The sequence below is a fragment of the Elaeis guineensis genome, chromosome 4 (assembly GCF_000442705.2).
Source record: "Elaeis guineensis isolate ETL-2024a chromosome 4, EG11, whole genome shotgun sequence".
Classification (NCBI taxonomy): Eukaryota; Viridiplantae; Streptophyta; class Magnoliopsida; order Arecales; family Arecaceae; genus Elaeis; species Elaeis guineensis.
The window spans coordinates 13,598,753-13,617,948 of record NC_025996.2 but is presented as its reverse complement, the minus strand read 5'-3'; the positions used below and the strand labels follow the sequence as shown (position 1 = coordinate 13,617,948).

General features: G+C 36.1%; 1 protein-coding gene across 1 annotated transcript in view; it reads right to left on the bottom strand.

Moving 5' to 3' along the window:
* Positions 1-19,196, bottom strand: part of LOC105043803 (uncharacterized) — an 85,380-nt gene that overhangs the window by 54,519 nt on the left and 11,665 nt on the right. Inside the window, exons 7-21 of the mRNA XM_073255589.1 lie at positions 18,375-18,476; positions 18,099-18,287; positions 17,852-18,012; positions 16,004-16,174; positions 15,440-15,532; positions 15,035-15,353; positions 14,809-14,913; positions 14,633-14,728; positions 14,483-14,550; positions 9,725-9,845; positions 9,443-9,643; positions 9,146-9,349; positions 4,889-4,998; positions 3,071-3,164; positions 2,870-2,971 (exon numbers count right to left, since the gene is read on the bottom strand). Of these exons, the coding sequence (XP_073111690.1) occupies positions 2,870-2,971; positions 3,071-3,164; positions 4,889-4,998; positions 9,146-9,349; positions 9,443-9,643; positions 9,725-9,845; positions 14,483-14,550; positions 14,633-14,728; positions 14,809-14,913; positions 15,035-15,353; positions 15,440-15,532; positions 16,004-16,174; positions 17,852-18,012; positions 18,099-18,287; positions 18,375-18,476 (2,136 nt within the window). The remainder of the gene's footprint in view (positions 1-2,869; positions 2,972-3,070; positions 3,165-4,888; positions 4,999-9,145; positions 9,350-9,442; positions 9,644-9,724; positions 9,846-14,482; positions 14,551-14,632; positions 14,729-14,808; positions 14,914-15,034; positions 15,354-15,439; positions 15,533-16,003; positions 16,175-17,851; positions 18,013-18,098; positions 18,288-18,374; positions 18,477-19,196) is intronic.

Genomic DNA, 19,196 nt, shown 5'->3' with positions numbered 1-19,196 from the left:
AGGAAAGAAGAAGAAAAAAATGAAAGAAATAAAAGAATGGAGAACAAAAAGAAAGGAAAGAAGGAAGAAAGAAAAGAGAAAGAAGCAGAAAAAACTCAAAAAGAAAAAAAGAAAGAAAGGAAGGGATAAGAAAAAGAAAGGAAAGTAGAAGAAAAAGAAAGAAAAGAAGGAAAGAAAAAAAAAGGGGAGAAAGATGGAGGATATCCATCGGGATGCATAATCAGGACAGCTGTCGGGATGATACGGGACAAGACAATGGGTGTACCGTTCCATGAAGATACTAGGAGTCTGAGACACCTCCACCCTATAGAATTTAAAACCTTGATTCTAAATACTAAAAAGTACCATGATATACATTCACATGTTATCGAATGTGTGCTTGATATATGGCCCGTCTAATCACCATAATGTTGATAGAACAACAATAAGAAGAATAGAAATTATAAGATCCAAAGTTGATATAACATAGCCAGATGGTTAAACTTTCAACACTAGCACCTAATACATGCTTGCAAAATTGCAGGGAATCATACAAAGAAAGTTCACCAAAGATGGCAGATAAGCATGATATGTCAAAATAAGCCTGATGTAGGTAAATGAAATAAGTTATTGAGAAAGCTCAATATGTTAATAATAATATTCAATATGACATGAGGACTATAACACGTTCAGACATGCAACACTCAATTGCTGGTGATTTTTAAACAGAACTTTAGAAGTCACATCTCTGAAGGCCACTGTGAGATGCAAGATCATAGAAACGTGGATTATTTAGAAGGCACCTCAGAAAAGAAACTAAAAAGAAAAGAAAAAGAATCATGAGAATGTACTTTAACTATTTATTCAAGAATGAAAGAACATTCAGTTTCTCAGTTTTTTCTAGAGAACGTAAAGAATAGATCTTGTATATTTCTAAGGAATTTTATCCGAGATATCCATTTAAATGATATTGTATCATAGTTTGAAGGGAACATGCAAAGACAAGCGAACCACGTATTTATTTTTTTTAAAAAGAAAAGTTTGATATCTGTTTTCTAAATCAATTTTTAGCGCATGGTGAATTTGGAATTTAGTCAACTAAGGTAGTGATCTAATGAAATTTAGGATGCGGAAACATTTAAGAATTATCTATTAAGAAATGATAATATATGTAATATAAAATTATGAAATTTTCATATTATTGCATTATAAAATTGAATGACAGAGTTAATTAATAAATACAAAACTATAGTTTTGTACTTCTGTTAGATATCATTAAACCAACCTTAAAATTGAGATTGTATAATAGGAATGAAAAAAATTTGAGAGTGGACATGAGGAAGCATATATGTTCAGGAGAAAGATTCCAAAACAGGCAGGTCACCTTGGTAGAAAGCTCTAATTACTAACGATTGACTGGAAACAGAATCATAATATTCTACAAGCCAATAGTATAAGGCAATATTGGAAAGAGGTTCAACATTATTCAGCAATAGATTTTAATTGAACTCACTAACTGGTTCCAAAAATAAAATCAAAAAAAAAAAGTATTTACGAAGTGGTCCGCAATTCAAGGACATATCATGCAAAAGTCCCTTAGATTATGAGCAAGGTACAGGCAAATCAAGTACCAAAGAGGGCTCAGATCCTTCATCTCAAGTTGCTTTCTAATTTCTAATCATCCATGTTAAGCTTATATTACTTATATCAGACTATACTGGTGTTTGTTAAGTAACACCAAATCAACCACCCACACCTCCCAGCAAAATAATAATAATAATAAATAAATAACAAAAAAAACCCAAACAACAAGACAAACCCCCACCCTCCCCCCACCGGTTCAAAAAAACCCCCATCCACCCAAAACAGCCTTTTCATTCAAATATTTTAATTTTTAAGGCTCAACCTACAAATTATACATATTAGTGACAAGAAGTCTTATTTTGACAAATAGGTCGAAAGGTTAGAAATCGGTGTATCCCATATTATGCAAACTATGTATGATTCCTAAGTTCCTATAGTATAACCAATATATGAACTTCTTGTGATGCCTAGAGTATTCATATGTCAACATAGTTAGAACTCCACATATAGATCTTATCATGAATTTTTAGTTTATTGTGCTGTTAAAGCGTAAAGATAGCTGTGTAAAATTTGTTGGAAACATTATCTGAAAATATTCAATACACATTTTCAACAGCAATCATCGTAGATATTCAAGATGCTCAATGATCCTGTGCTTCTAAGATTTAGTTCCATTACAAGTCTACCATAATAGTAGCTAGTCTACTATCTCATATCTGGTTTATGACATTCATCAGCATCCACATGCATGTTAACAAAGACTTGCACCGGAATGTTTCCAAGATGTTCAACATTCCTGTCTGCATAAGTGCCATGTCATAGACCTGCAAAAAGAGTAAACTTGTTGCTCCCATCGAACATCATATGCTGCTGACATTGCTCAAGAAATTCCAAAATTAAGAATTACTAATATTAGATTAACAACACATATATGTTTGCTCCTGTGTCGCAGTTAAAAACCAATTGATCGAAATCAATGATCTTTACCCTTGCTTTTGCTTTATTTCTCTTAAGTCCTTAACTATAAGTTTTGAAGTTGTGTTATATCTATAAAATTACATGTAGATACAAGAACAATGTTCTAGAATTTAGTGCGTATAATGGTTGTAGAATTTAATAAAGTTACTGTAAGAAAATGAAGTTGCGCCAAGAAAATAATTAAGTATATCTAACATGGGATGAGAAAGTATTCATGAAAGTGATTTATGGATGCAGCATGTACGAACAAAGCAAATGAACATGGTCGACAAGAATTATAGACCCTTTTTGCATATAAAGAAATGTTACTAGATTATCAAGAAAGTACCGATGCACGATATATAGCTCCTTGAAAACGATTTTGCCATGTCTTTCGTATTTCATCACTATCACATAGTACAATCAATGCATTGACGTCTTCCACAACCTGCAGTAATGAGAAAGCAGCTGAAAGATGGAACTCATCTCATCAATAACCTAATCATAATGATCAGATCAGATGTATTAAAATGCAAGTCAACCATTCCTGGGGATTGGATTGTCCAGCATCGTACAGAGCTAGCACATTTTCAACACCACCCGTGAACTCTGTTGGAACTTGATGTACTTGTTTCCCGCGTAAACTGGAATTACATTATGCAGTACAGACACTAAATCAGAATCATAAAAATTGCTCTCTCCAAAACAACAGCTGCGGTAAAATGTTAGTCCCTTTTCACTAACTATATTATACATTCAGCAACCATAAAAATTTGCAAGACCACACCAGAAATCTCTCTTAGTGACTGCATGTATACTGGCAAGGCACTAAAGATCATCAGACCAAAAAAACATGCAAGAAGTAGGACCCTGATATTATAGATCCAGCCATTCAGGAGTATAAAGAATTAGTATGAAAGAAGATATATAAAGAATTAGTGGATGAAAGAAAATAAAAGAACATACACATGCTCCATAGTAAAATCTGAAATGAGAGAGAGCATTGGGAATTTCAAAACAGTCTTTCTTGACTAAATAGCTTATGCTGATGAAAAAGACGGAGCATTTTTCTAGAGTTTGTACAATAGGGGTTATCTTCCAATGCACTGCACATGCAAGCAAAGTTTTAAATCCTGTGGGATGGAGGTGTCCCGGTATCTCCATGGAATGGGACGTCCCACTATCCTGTCCCATCCCGATCATACTTTTCGGTAGATATCCTCCATCTCTTTCCCTTCTTTTTTCTTTTCTTTGTCTTCTCTTTCCTTCCTTTTCTTTCTTATTCTTCTACCTTCTCTTCTTTTCTTTTTTCTTCCTTTTTGTCATTCCTTCCTTTCTTTCTTTTTTCCCTTTTTTCTTCTTTCTCTTTCCGTCCTTTCTTTTTCTTCTCCCTTCCTTTCTTTCTTTCATTTTTCTTCTTTCCTCTCACTTTTCCTTTGTATCATCTTCTTTTCTTTCTTTCCTCTTTCTTCTTATTTCTCTGTATAGATGGGTTTCGGAGTCACGACCTCATCCCGGTCCCCTTTTTTTCATAGGAATGGAATAGCATGGCCGGGACGCCCCCCCATCCCGCCGGGATGTAAAACCTTGCATGTAAGTACTTCAGTGAAAAATTTTTCTAGCAACTTCTACATGGCTCTGGGAGTAGGGATACAATGAAACCAAATACCACAAAAGCAAATATGCTTTTCATCAACCTCATTCTTCATCAATTAGATTATGTTTTTCCCCCTAACTGTCACCTAAGACTTCCTTCGAAGCCAAAATGGCCATGCAAGAAGTACACAAGACTGGAGTGGCACATTTCAATTTCATCCTCGCTTTCATCCTCCTGTGGATGGCTCTGGGAGTAGGGATACAATGAAACCAAATACCACAAAAGCAAATATGCTTTTCATCAGCTTCATTCTTCATCAATTAGAATATGTTTTTCCCCCCCTAACTGTCACCTAAGACTTCCTTCGAAGTCAAAATGGCCATGCAACAAGTATACAAGACTAGAGTGGCACATTTCAATTTCATCCTTGCTTTCATCCTCCTGCAGGCATCATTACTCGTATTTATCCCTTTCATACATTTCCAGAAAGTGACTGTTTAGGACCTTTCATAATCTAGATCCCGAGAGTGTTCATGACATGGAGTACAAATCAATCATACACAGGCAAGGAGCCAAGGACAGACTCATTCCTTTAGCAAGAAAAAACATAAGAATATTATAGCACTTGCAGAATTGTACTAAAATTTTTCATTCTTTAAGATTTCAAAATAAATCTTGATGCAAATCTAAGAATTGTGAAATAACAAATATTATAGTTTGAATACATATTTCAATGAACGATGTGTGTGATAGAAGGGAAATATTAAAAACCTGTGATATTGTTTGTATGTTTTAGATGTAGGATTTTCCAATATATAAAGAAATGGCCCAACAAGACAAAAGTATCTGCGCTGCCATACAGCTTCTCTGTTTCCCACACCCTGTAGAGAAAAATTAAACAAGATTATTAGAAAAATCTACTGCATGGGATCAATGTTTTAGCATTTCTTCAACAACATCACATCGGTATCAGCAACATGAAATTTAGTAGGATGAGTCTAACTAATGAAGCACCATCAGAATCATAACACGATACTGCCCTATTTTTGTTTGGTATCCACATCTCATGGTTTTTCTGTTGTACAGGTATCTAATATATACTCAGACTAGGACTGTCTTAGACACCCAAGAGCTTTTCCATAGTTGATACTCATAAAAACAAACTTGATAGTTGAGCATTTAAACTTGGAACCAAGTGTAACGACCCAAAAAGGCTAGCCAGAAGATATTATTTGAGTTCTTTAGCCCAATAAAAGTACCCAAGACAAGGTTCGTTGTACCAATACCGGACAGCGTGCCGGTACCGGACAGGTATGGTACGGTACCGATACCGTACCGTACCGACACACGGTATGCCTAGGCATACCAGTCCGGTACCGGTACACTATTTTTTCGATTTTTAATTTTTTTTTTTGGATTTTTGAAGTTAATAATTGATAAATACAACCTCAATATGGCATTATATTGCATATTATTGACATATTTGGGTTCAATTTGGAGTTAGATTGCGGTACAAAGGCTCATCCAAAATTTCAAATATATATTTATTTACATTATATTTCAACTATGTCATCTTAAAACTAAAGAAAAAATATATAAAAAATGCATTAAAATGTATCTAAATATTTAAGTACAAAGCGCAATAACTGATATACGAACCTTAAGATATACTCTGCATTTAATTTCTTGTCGAGTGTCTGTGACGCTCGTAGATGTCTGGATCATCAACATAGTCTGAAGGGATATCAGTCCAACCCTCTAGCCAAGCTGCACCGTACTCTCGAATATTCATCATCCCATAAGGCATCCTCTCTGCATACTCTCGAACCACTCCTACAATTTGAGGGAGTTTTTTTTTTTTTTCTAATTTTTTGAAGGTCTCAACGGTTTCGTTGAGACCTTCATATGCTTCGGGAGTTCTCTAAGACTTCTCAGAGAACTCTAATGCTTCTCAATCATTTAAAAGCTCTCCGATCCCACCCCTCCCCCCTCCCCACTTTTTGCATGTGGGGATGTCGGCACGGTTCGGTTCACGTCGAACCGATCCATACCGTCCGGTTTTGAGCGGTATGGACACGAACCGGACCGAACCGAGCGGTTCGGTGTGGTTCGGAAAGTTTTTCGAAAAAAAAGGTCCGAACCGGACCGATAATGTACCGGTCCAGCTCGGTACGCCTTGTACCGAACGGTTCGGCCCGATACGGCAAACCCTGACCCAAGATCTTCCCAATAAATAACCGATGCAGAACTAAATACACACCTGCACGGATCCTCACATACTCCCCCACTTTAAGCTCTGGCGTCCTCGCTAGGCTAAAGGTCTAAATCCATGCATCCTTTCATAAACACCACGATCTGTCCATGATCAGCCCCAATGAACCCATGTTATAGTATTCCTAAGTCCACATAGGCTATGGGCTGGATCGGCTCAGATATGATTTGTAACAATGCCGAACCTCATCCAGAAAGACTAGCCAAAAGATATTATTTTGGTTCCTTGGCCATATATAAATATCCAAGATCTTCCAAACAAAAAACTGATGTGGGACTAAATACGCAAGCTCGCATGGATCCTTGCACCAAGATTTGCCATACCAGCCTATACTGTCCCATACCAGATGTACGGTATAATATTGGTACTAAACCATCATGCAATCTCATGCCATACCGATATTCAGTATGCCTCGCCTACTCGTTCGAATTGCATACCGACACTGTGATAAATAGGATGGTACCGATGCAGGATCCGATATCGAGATGGCATACGTTGCTTGGAAGTTGGAACCTTGATTTTTTTTTATTTTTTTTTTGAGATTGCAGTGTCATGTTTTTGGGTAATTTTTTTTAATATAACATTAGGTTTTGCAATTACTTATTCCCACACATTGTTTTTTTTATAAATTTTTCCAAGATGGCCATTGAAAAACATGTATATTATATCTTGTTGTCTCTTTGAGACTTCGTAAATCATAAAGATTTAAGGTTTCAATACTTCATACCGGTGTAACAACTCATTCTTGTACCGAAGACCATGCAACAAAGCAATGTGCATGCCACATTGGTTTTCATTGTCTATTGTTCTCCAACTTGAGTGTTTCAATTGTAAAAAAAAAATGCTGTAAATCTGTCTTGTCTTTCTTCGCTTTATTATATTTAGATTCATAATTGAACCTAACATTCTAGGTGTTTCATTTGTGGTTGAACTATAAAACAAATACTCATAAACCCTGCAATCATGGTTTGCCATACTGATCGATACCATTGCGTGCCAACCATACTATATATCATGCTAGTGCCAAACCAGTGCATGGTACAAGGGGCATACCGAGTATCGATATGCCAAACCAGCCCTTGTACCATGCATACCGACATAGGAACAGGAAGGTAGTGATATAGGGTCTAGAACCAAGACAGTGAACCTTGCCTGCAATTATATTATAACAATAGGTTATTATAGGTTGAGAGCTAAATTTTATAAAAAAAGGAACTAATATAAATGCTTTGTATTCAACATTTCTTAGCATGAACCATTTTATGATTTGAAATTGTGGCATCAAAACCTTCAAACATCAATCATAGCAATTCAACTTTATTGAAACGGATAGCCACACATCACTAGCTGATGCGATGGTGTGGTTGAACTGTAGAACATTAACAGTGACCAAATTGTAGGGGTTCCACATGTGGTTGAACTGTAAAACATGAAGAGTTTCCTAAATTGATGAGTGCCAAAATTTAATAACACTCATGAACCTGCAATTATTATAGTGACAGATTATAAGTTGAGAGCTAAATTAAAAAATAGTTACTAACATGTGAATGCTTTTGTGAATTTGTATTCAGCATTTCTTAGCATTAACTGTTTCATGATTCGAAATTGGGGCATCAGAACATTCAAATATGGGCCATGCAACTTAGCTTATTTAAATTGATAACCACTACATCACTAACTGATGCAAGGATGTATAAATGATGCATTCTAGCGACATAATTTATGCATTTTGTATAACCAGACTGTTCCATACAACAATAATTTTAACACTTAGGTTTAACTTTTTCCCTAAACACATGGTTTAAATGCATTTTAAGCACCAATGGATTGGTAAATAAAAAACAAGACAAAGCAAAGCACCTATGATGTCAAAGGTGTCAATTCCCATGCCCAGAGGAACAACTAGCAATTACTAAAAATTTAGAAATTAATAGTGACATTCAGTAATTTAATTTTCATATCCATTCAACTAGACATATACAAAGTCATTATAAAGTATCTGAAAGCAAGAAAGAAACAGAAATAATTTAAATGTGAATAAGACTGGACAGACAAGGACCTATAAAGCCAATACCAAATAGTGGGGAAAAGACTAGACGGTTATGGTCAAGGTTATGGTTATTGAATATCAGCTTAAATTATTGAAATGTCCAATACAACTTAAAGTCACTTGAACAGAATACCAAAAAGACTGATCTAAGTGTCAAAATCCAAATATAAATATACTTTATAAAATTGTAATTATTTAAATCTACAATTGGCTTATGATTCCCACAAAGGTATGATTTAGCAGTTATAGAAATTTTAATGTGTGCATGCTACATAGTTCATTACCCAAACAAGTTATACGATTATATTAATGACAATCCAATTGCATACTTATAATTTTACAAAGGTATGATTTAATGATTATCGAAAGTTTAATTTCTGTGCGACACAATTTGTTACCTAAACAAATTATATAATTATATTAATGCCAACAGACTAAAATGTAGCATATTTTAGCAAAGTGACCGGATATCTGGTCATGCCAAACGTCGAATAGACACAAACAAATGCTAAAGCACCTAAGAATGCATATTAAAACAAAGACCTAAATGTTAACCTAGATGCTTAGGCAGGCTAGCCAGGAAAACATACTAAAGCATTAGACCTCATAGTCCGCACAAAGACAGACTACATATTGGACAGATATGACATTAAAAATCAATACATCTGCTAGCACATTCTTTAAAATAATCAATCCAGAAACAAACCTTCCACGTGAGAACAGATAACCATCCTTCAAAATCAGCTTGATTCCATGGGAGAGTAACATCTGGGCTCATGCCATCTTCCTCCTGAAAGATCTTTGCAACTTGCATTAATCGGTGATACCTAGCCGGGGAGAAGTGAAATCCCAATGAAGGCAACCGTACAGCAAGTCTTGTAGAAGGATAGAGAGGATTTTCCGATTGAATCTATGGGGGAAAAAATGAAAGAGAATATTCTCAAAGTTAGGCTGATTTATAACAAAACAGCTCTTTAAAAGAAAAATATCAGTAAATGGAAACCTGCTGAAGTTTTAGGACAATTCCACACTTCTCAATAACTGGCAAGAAACTATTATTATTTTGTTGATTAATATCCATGTCAATAGGTGTTTCACTCCAGCAATAATCACCATCCACCAAGAATGCAGATACATCACTCAGCACCAAATTGAACTGCAAGTACATATCCTTTTCTTCAGAAGAATCACAGCCCCAGTAGTCCTGAATGTAAGAAAGATATAGGGATGAACACTGACGAGCGTGCCAGAAGTACTTAACTGTAAAGGTTATTCAGTGAGGTACCTGCGTGCGTAGCATTAGATTTCCCAAATCAAGCAGGAGTTTGGTTGCATGTACATCATCTGGGAAAAATTTGGTGGGAATGGTAATCTTGGGGGCAGCAATATCCAGGTCCAGCAAAAACCTACCAGAAGGTGGTCAATTAAGTAGCTTTAAAAAGGAAACTGTGTAAATGTAAATGAAAGATAACCAGGAGAACTTTTAGCTGAGCAGATGCAGCAACAGAGGAGAACCAGGCCAGATGAGCTGAGAATTCCGAGAATGGATAATGCAATTCCCATATGTGACTTGTATAGAAGACTAGCCTCAAATTTTGGAACTTATGAGAGAGATATTGTCAGCAGAACTTATTACTAGAAACAAACCACCAAATCAAATAGAAAAATTTAGAAATGAGAAAAAAAAAAAAAGGATAGAGAGAAAGACATGCACAGTGGATATATTTGTGAAACATTGAAAAAAAACATTGAAATAGCTGCATCACTAAGTATTTTCATTGGAACATTCCTGTAACAAATACAGCAATGTTCCTCCACATATGAACCTTCTAGAGTAGTGCTTCCCTACTAGCTGGGGCCTGCCAGAACAGGCCTCATTAAGCCAATGCATGGGAAGAAAAGCACCATATCAGCAGGGTCATGTACAGTATCAGAACTCAGAAGGGTCGTATATGGTACATATATCTTAGTCTTGCAAGCATTATCTAACAAAGTATAGTATGTATAGATTTCTGTTGGGTTTTAATTTATTTTCCTTTTTATATCTGTCACTAGGGAATCACAAATTTCAGGGTATTACTAGCATTACTATAACAAATTATAGAATTTATAGATTTCTATTAGGAATTACTAGTTTGTTTTTCTCTCTGCATCTGCTATTAAGCCAGTCAAAGGTTAGTCTATAAATTATAGAATTTATATATTTCTATTAGGAACAACAGCAATGCTGTATTCCCGGTTCTTCCTCTTGTTTCACTTTTAGACCATAATTTTCAAGTGTATAATGTTGTCTAGGTGGTTCGCTCTTTTTGTCCTACATCGTTCTTCAAGTAATTTACTCTACAATTTAACAATATTATGACCTCAAAGTAAATGGTTCGCACAAGCATAATCAATTCATGCAAACCCCATATCAAGCTCAATCTGTTCATATATAGCTTGATCTTTGGACAGCCTACATGGTAAACCATGCAGTGCCAGAGCTTGGAACAAATTGGTACCATGGTGTGCAAAGAACTAGCATGCAGCCAGTACTGTTCTGGTGCTATATGTCGATAAAGCAATTGCGCAGAATGTACAATGCTGTGACAACAGCACCCAAAGGAAAATGGCACAGAATGTACAATGCTGTGACAAACAGCACTTAAATCAACGATCAAAGCTTCGATCCAATTGATCTTCCACAGTCCACACAAAAATTTACTTTACAAGCTACCAAGAATTTTTATTTATTAACTCATCCACCATAAAATGGTATATGACAGAAATCTGAAATGTGACAATTTGTAATAATTTAAAAATTGTGTTATCTTAAGATGAAACCACTAATCAATAGACTTATAGGTCTTTAAAAAATGAAACATATGGGGAAATGTTACCTAAGTTTAGTTATCTGGCCTTCTTTTTTATCTTGTTTTTCCATTGTTACTTATAATATTTGACATTTTTGAATATTTTGCAACTTTTGAGCTTAAACTAGCAAAATAGGGGCTAAAACAAGGATTCAAATCACATACAATGGGGGCTGGCCCAATTTTTCTGCAGAATAAGATGCATCACGCCCCAAAAATTGGAATTGTGGATGCCCCGCCTCACCCCAATCCTCATCCAGATGCTTGGGATGGTGGTCCCAAGACTCCCATCCAAGGAATGCTGTATCGGGCCGAACCGCCCGATACGGAGCGTGCCGAACCGTCCCGGCGGAGAACCAAGACGGTTTCGGCATGCAAAACGGCACATGCCGGTGCCAGGGAAGAAAAAGAGAGAAAGAGAGAGAAATAGAGAGAGAGAAAGGGAGGAAAAAAAAGAGGGAGGGGAATCCGTCGGAGGGCAACCGTGGCCATCGGGGGCGAAAAGGGCTCCCGCGGCTCTGCGCGGGGAACAGGGGCGATCTGCCCCTGTTTCTCGGGGTTTTTTTTTAAAAAAGCCTTTTCAAAGTGAAGTCGGCATGGGTTTTACTGGCTTCACTTAAGTGAAGCCGGCAAGGATTTTGCCAACTTCACTTTGAAAAGGCTTTTTTAAAAAAAAGTTTCGAGAAATAGGGACGGATCGCCCCTGTTCCCCGCGCGGAGCCGCAGGAGCCCTTTTCGCCGCCCGACGGCCACGGTTGCCCTCCGACGGCCCTCCGACGGATTCTCCTCCCTCTTTTTCTTCCTCCCTTTCTCTCTCTCTCTATTTCTCTCTCTTTCTCTCTTTTTCTTTCCCGATTCGTCCGTGTTTTCCTTCGTCGGTTTGCCTCGGTTCGAAACGGAACAGAGGCGTGCCATACCGTACCGCCGGCCAGCCGATCCAGCCACCGGTACCGGTTCCGCCGACCTTGCTCCCATCACTTGAGGCAGAAGGTCACCCCACTATCCCACTTAGACTTGTACCAAAAGTAACACTATGTTTGGTTCATACTTCAAAGAAATGGGGAAAAAAATCAAAATGGAATGGAAATGGAAGGTAGGGAAAATCGCAATTCCCATTCCATTGTTTGGGCACATGACAAAGGAATTCATGGAAAAGAAATAGCAATTCAATTTTAAGGAACAATACTAATAGATCATTAATAATAATTGCTATAATCTTTTTGGGGCCTTCCCTTATATTATATGTCTATATGACAAACTTGTAACTAATAACAATTATAAAGTTGTTATGACCATCAATTTATATTCATATAGATCGTATTTGAAGTTTTTTTTTAATTTTAATTTACATTTCGATTTTCCTTTTACTTTTATTTTTATTTTAATTAATATATTTTTATTTGTATTTGACTTAGATATTTTTGTTTATTATTACCTCTTAACTTTATACTAGCCTCTCTTTTCTACTTTCTATATTTTCTAGTAAGCGATTATATTCTTTTCTCTATATCTAATATGTTTATTTGTGCTTGATATTAAATTAATTTTTTTAATAATTTTAGTACTTTATTCATATTTTTAATTTTTATTTAGCATATTTTGTACCATATTTTAATTTTATATTCTTTGGTTTAATGAGGTACCTCGTTATTCAATTTCCATATCCTTTTATATATTTTTACTTTAATTTCATACATTCTTTTAAATATTTTTTAATATTTATTAAATACATTTTCTATTTAATTTATATTTTTATTTATTATTAATTTTTTTTCTTAGACATGCATTATAGCAGGCTCATTAACTAGACAGTGTCAACCTTTAGGTAGCAATTGATATGATATTATTATACATGCTAGTTGCTACTTGACAATTTCATTGGTTTCTCACAGTTAGTACTGTTAAACTAATTAATCATTTTCTATCTCATATCACATATATTATTTTGTTGCTCTTTTATATCATAAAGTTTCTAATCACTTCATTACAGAAAATATCGTTCATTTCTGTTCTCACTGGAATGGCTATTCCTCCGACCTAAGAATGGAATCACCATCCCAATGATGGTTTATTGGTTCCCAAAAGAAAAACATAATGATTCCGATTAAATGCCAGTCCAAAGATTGGAATGAGATCAAAGTCGGAATTCTCATTCCATTCAAGTGCTCATCCAAGTGGCCAAAGAGTGTGAAAGATTTAAATCTTCACTTGACGTAAAAAGTGTCAAGACTGAAGTATATTTATTGCCGTAGTTATTATGTCTTTCACCAGCATCACATGACAATATAGATATCTCTGACTTCTAATTGCTAAAATTATATTAACATTCTGGAAATTAGACAGACACTGGCATCTTATAAATTAGAAGCTCTATAAAAATTCAGTGTACCACTTGCAAGTTGACCATAACTGTCATGTTTGGAAAATTTTGCCTCAATCAATGTGTTATGACGGATAAGGCTCAACATGGAAAAGTTGAAAAATAACATAGAAAGCCTTGTGTTTTTTGTGGTGGTTGAACCCAATCAAACCAAATTCTTAGAGGTCTGACCGGAAAGCACTTGGTGAGGCACAAGACAGACTGCCAACTTTTTCTTAATTTCTGCTGGCATTGCAATAGTTTATTCAGAACGTACTTGCAAAGTTATCCAAGTTCAGACTTTCAATTCAGCTTTGTAGTACTTATAAGATCCCCTGCTTAGACATCCATTCCAGCAAGTTAAAATCCCCATTTTTTTCTACCTTAGACCTTCAAAAAGAACTTTCGTAATCTTAAAACATGCATATCCATTATAGTGTCATTTTTCAACCATGAAGCTCATGTAGCAGAAAGGAGACCTTCTTTGAATCACAAAGCAAAAAAAAATTCCTTATGTTACTGTATCGTGATTTTAGGAATGTTTTGCATCAAACAGCATGGCACATGAAGATACACCAGGCCTCCTTATCTCCTTTGATAAGGCATTACATACAATGAGAGCCCAAATTTGAATGCAAAGAACTATGATAAACTTTTTACTTCCACCAAAGATGTCAACTATGAAATGCATTGAATGTAGATTCTTTTATACCATTTTGATCAGTAGATTCAATCATTGTCCTCGCTAAAATTTTAGCAATTAATTATCCCATATCCCCATGAATCTCATAACCCTTATGCATCAAATGTTCCTTGAATATCTTAGACAAACCTGGATTGATCCTTTAATGCCCGGGTAACTTGTTGTTGAGCAGTGCGTTTAACTCCATCGATTGTCATCTTTATACGGAGTGGAAAGGTTTCACAAATTAATATACAAGAAAGTTGAAAGTTTAAATTTCCAGTAGTAACACAATGATACCTGCACAGCAGCTGCCGTCTCCAAAGCCAGGGTCTGGCTAACAGTGGGACTACTCTTGAAGAAAGCAATGACTTGATCGATAGATTCCTTTAGATACTGCAAGGTAAAATGGTGCTAATGTATGACATTCAAACCAACACAATATAGAATCCACATAGGAATGGAGAATAACATACAGTCATATAACATGGAGAAGCTTTAGCAACAAAACTCCAATCTACTTGAGCATCAAAAGGCTTGTAGGAAAAGATACCAACTAGGGAATCAGCAACAGTAGCACTCTGCAAAATAATATGTCAAATTAAGAATGCAAGAATCAATATACAATGAATATCGTTAAAGCTAATGAATGAAAACTACAGCTCCAGCAAATCCATGTATATAGGCAAGAATATTCAAAACCTCTGCAAGGAGGCCAAAAGGTGATGAAAGCCTATAGGATCCCAACTTCAGTTCAAAAATTTTGGCCTCTGAATAAGTTTTTATGTTACAAGCTAGCCCTTCACAGGATAAGTCAGCAAGGCATTCCTGACCCTCACTGACGAGCTTTGATGCATTGTGTTTCATGTGAATTTCCAAACAGAAATGCATTAAATCCTTATCTTCGGCACCCAACAGATACTCATCAGAACCTTCTTTGTAACCAATGATTTTATTTAATCGTTCCCGATCTTCCTCAGTGAAACCCCGAGGTTCACCTCCATCCTTGGCGGATCCAGTCCTGGGAAAAAGGTGAATTTTCTTAACATATTAAACAACATAACAAGAGTTTGCACCAACATATAATCAATGGAGAAAAACACCAACCATCCAAATGACCACCAGGGTCGCTTCTCCTTTTTTTTGCTTAGATAGAGATCAGATTCCACTGACTGTTCCACAAACTTGTGTGCCAACATCCTGTATGAAAGAAAAGGACATGATGATTTCTGGAATGAATAAAGTTTAGGTGTCCACAGGTCCAGAGAAAATCTTCAAAATCTTCACGCACATCATGACTCAAATAGTAATTAAATAAAAACTCCAAGGCTGCTCTGTCAAAGAAAAAAAGCAAAACTCCCATATGGGCACTAGTCCAATTGGTGCCTCTCCAAACCATAAAAATCTGGCAAATAATCTAATATGGATCAACTTACAGAATTTCTTATAGTGCAAATATATAAATAAAAGTTTCTTTCAAGGTTAATTACTAGACAAAGAGTTAGCTGAACATATAACTGTCTCACAAGAAGCCAAATCATCAACCAACTCCCATATGCTTATTTTTGGGAAAAAGACTACAAATAACTTATTTCTTACAAGTAACATTTTTCATCAAATATCATGGAATTGTAGCAGATACCACAACCAAAACATGAATATGCTGGTTACCTCCACTGAAGAATTACTTCAATATCAAGCTCACGATCTAGTTTCTCAATTTCCTTGTTGTCATCCACTAACAAACGGCCTGTATCGGAACTCAGAAGGGAAGCATAAAGAGACACGTATCTTTTGCGGAGCCTTGTGTACCTCAAAACCTGCTCCCATGATAGTTTTCCACTGCAACAACATAAACACCACTTAAGCAAAAGAAGACAACCTCAGAAAAAGATTGGAGAACGGACTAACCAGGCCAGAGAACAGATTTTCCAACATAGTTGACCACTGACTTGCTTAGCAATTTGAAATAGTGAAAAAATTACAAATCCACGAGAGAAAGAAGATAGTTCTTCCTGATTTAATAAAGAAGGGGAACAAGATTTTCTATAGAATATGACCCAAGTCCTATCAAATTTTCATTTGATACACATGATCGAGGTATGCCCTTCATCATGTCTCTTAGAATTTAGAGCAGAAGGACGGACAAATGAAATACAATTTTCCAAGCTTGGTTTTTTGTTGTATTTTTGTTCTTTTATGATGAGTCCTTGGATTCTAAAAGTTATACAGCGAAAGATTAACCATAGCCCAATGACTGCCATCTCATCCTAAACCACCATGTTTGGGGCATACCAGGTTGGAACTGAGATGAGATAGTTTTTCGGCTCAGTACAGGCCCCGAACTAACCTAAACCGACCCATATTAGTCCATAATGAACCGAAGAGCAGCATCGCGTTGTACCAAGGTGAATATCACACCGTACCAACCCATACCACCAAGTTTCAAGCAGTACCCTTGAAAAAAAAAAAGTAAGAAGAAGGGACCAAAAGCTGTCTTGGTATGGGGTGCATACCATACTGCACCAAATCGGCAATGTACTAGTACAGTACCTGGTATCGAAAATGCAGACCTTGCTATAGCCATCTATTATGAAATGAGAATTTGATGGCAGCCAGATCCTTTCAACAGAATGCAAGACATTAAGTCAGGGCAGTTACCTAAGAGGGAAGATTCTATTTAGTGCACATCATAGATAATGTTTTATAAACATTGAAAACTAACAATGTTGGGTTCCAAAACAAATGTTAGAAACTACAAGGGTGGGAAACTAATTCTGTTTGTGTTCCAGATAGGACACAAGTCTTGAATTTTTTTCTCAGAGAGAGAGAGAGAGAGAGAGATGGCATGTGGTGGATCCAAGCAACCAACCTTACCAGCTTCTCACCCAATACAGACCAAACATCCTAAATGTAGCTTCAGCATGAATTCAACAATTAGACAAATGAGCTCAACAGGTCAAAGCTGAGGTAAGTTGAAATAAGACCCAAGCCAAAAAAGAGTAGACTTGAGCAAAACAGACCTGACCCAAAGTTCTTTAAGAAGTATCTCTCCGCCCATAAAAATAATTGATTATAAACCGCATCAGCCTTATAACATATCTTGAACCAAAAAAAATAATGGATAACAGATCCAAGCAAAATGCTACTTCATCTTGTTCCCTTAGTACATAGTTAAATACCTTTACCTATATTTGTACATCAATTAATTAATTAATGTGGAATATAATAATTTAATAAAGATACATAAACACGTTCAGTTTTTTGATCAAAAAATTCTCAAAAAGTAGTTACTAAATAACATAAGAAAGAGATGTATGCTTGGAGTTTAATTCCAGCGATGAAAATGTAAAAGTGGGTTTCTCACAAAGCAGAGTTATTTATTACATGAAAATCAGAGATTGTTACAAATTTTCTTCCTCAACTGCCAGCACAGTTAAAAAACTTGAACACTTATATACCATAGTATTTCAATGATAAACAGTTAAAAGCATTGCTGAGAATAGTAAAATTGACCACCTTGCCTTCTTCATCTCATCAGTTACCACTTTGTAAGCATATTTCCACCAAGATTTTGGATCAGCTTTCACCGATACAGTCGGACGATAATGAGCATATTTCAGACGTTGATTAAATGCAGCAAAATTATCGGCCATCTTCAAAATGTCTCTGTACCCATCCTACATTACCAAGGCAGGACTCACTCAAGCTCAACTCAAAAAATTCCTCAGTGAATCCAAAAATTGAAGATGGCATGGAGATGGACCTTTGCTAAAGATAATGTGACATCGTCCAACTGTACTGCTGCTTTCTGTAGTGCTTGCCCTGTATTTTTTGATACATCAAGTCGCAGCTTTGTATATGTTGCATTCCCAGTTACTGGTTGTAGAATGTAATTATGCTCTTTAGAAGGTGCATTAACCCATTTGCCATCCTTGTTTACAAGTTCAAATATCTAAACCACATTTATTTTAAAAAAAATCAGCATGATTCAGATGATTGATAGAAGTGCGAAACATAAGCTCTACCAAGACACGAATACCTGACTCCATTCTGGAGGAAGTAATTCCTCCCATGGTTTGTCAATGCTCCACCGACAAATATCAGAATCGAAATAAAGAGCTAGACGTTCAAGTTCCACAGACTGCAAAAAACTGATAGTGTCAGATACCAAAGGATTCAAAACATGCATATGGAGAAACAATATAGATGTTACACCAGGATTAAGACAGAGTATCAGGATAAAATTTATGAAAAAAATACATAATGTATATCAGCCCTAGTGTTTTAAAAGATAGTTGTGGTATGCAAGCAGTCAATGGACTGCATAGAGCATAAATTGTATGCAGACCACATATTCAGGCGCATATACACTTAGCATTTTTTAACTATTTAAAAAACAAGACAAATTAAATACGATAAAAACAACAATGTAACGATAACAACTAAGAATTGATTCTTATCACTTAGTACTGGATACAAATAACAATAATTATAACATAATTAACATATCAACATCCTTAGTGTCCATAAAACACAAATATGGCATATCCATCAGCTTGAACCCACTCCATTTGCACAGGTCCACATAAGACAAGGCCACATATGTGGCACCAAGATGCTTAAGTGGGGCACAGATGCAGCCACACGATAAGTAGACCACTTCGGTCCACCATGTAATATGAACACATATAGTAACTACCAAGATCCATTGTAACAGAACCGGCACCCATGTCGGGAGGCCTGCGGTATGATATAGTACAATACCCTGCCATGCTATTCTGGTGTGTACCAACAAAAGGGATATAACGAGGGAGGGTGAGGCGCAGAGGGAGAAGGGGGGAGGGAGAGAGAGAGAGAGAAG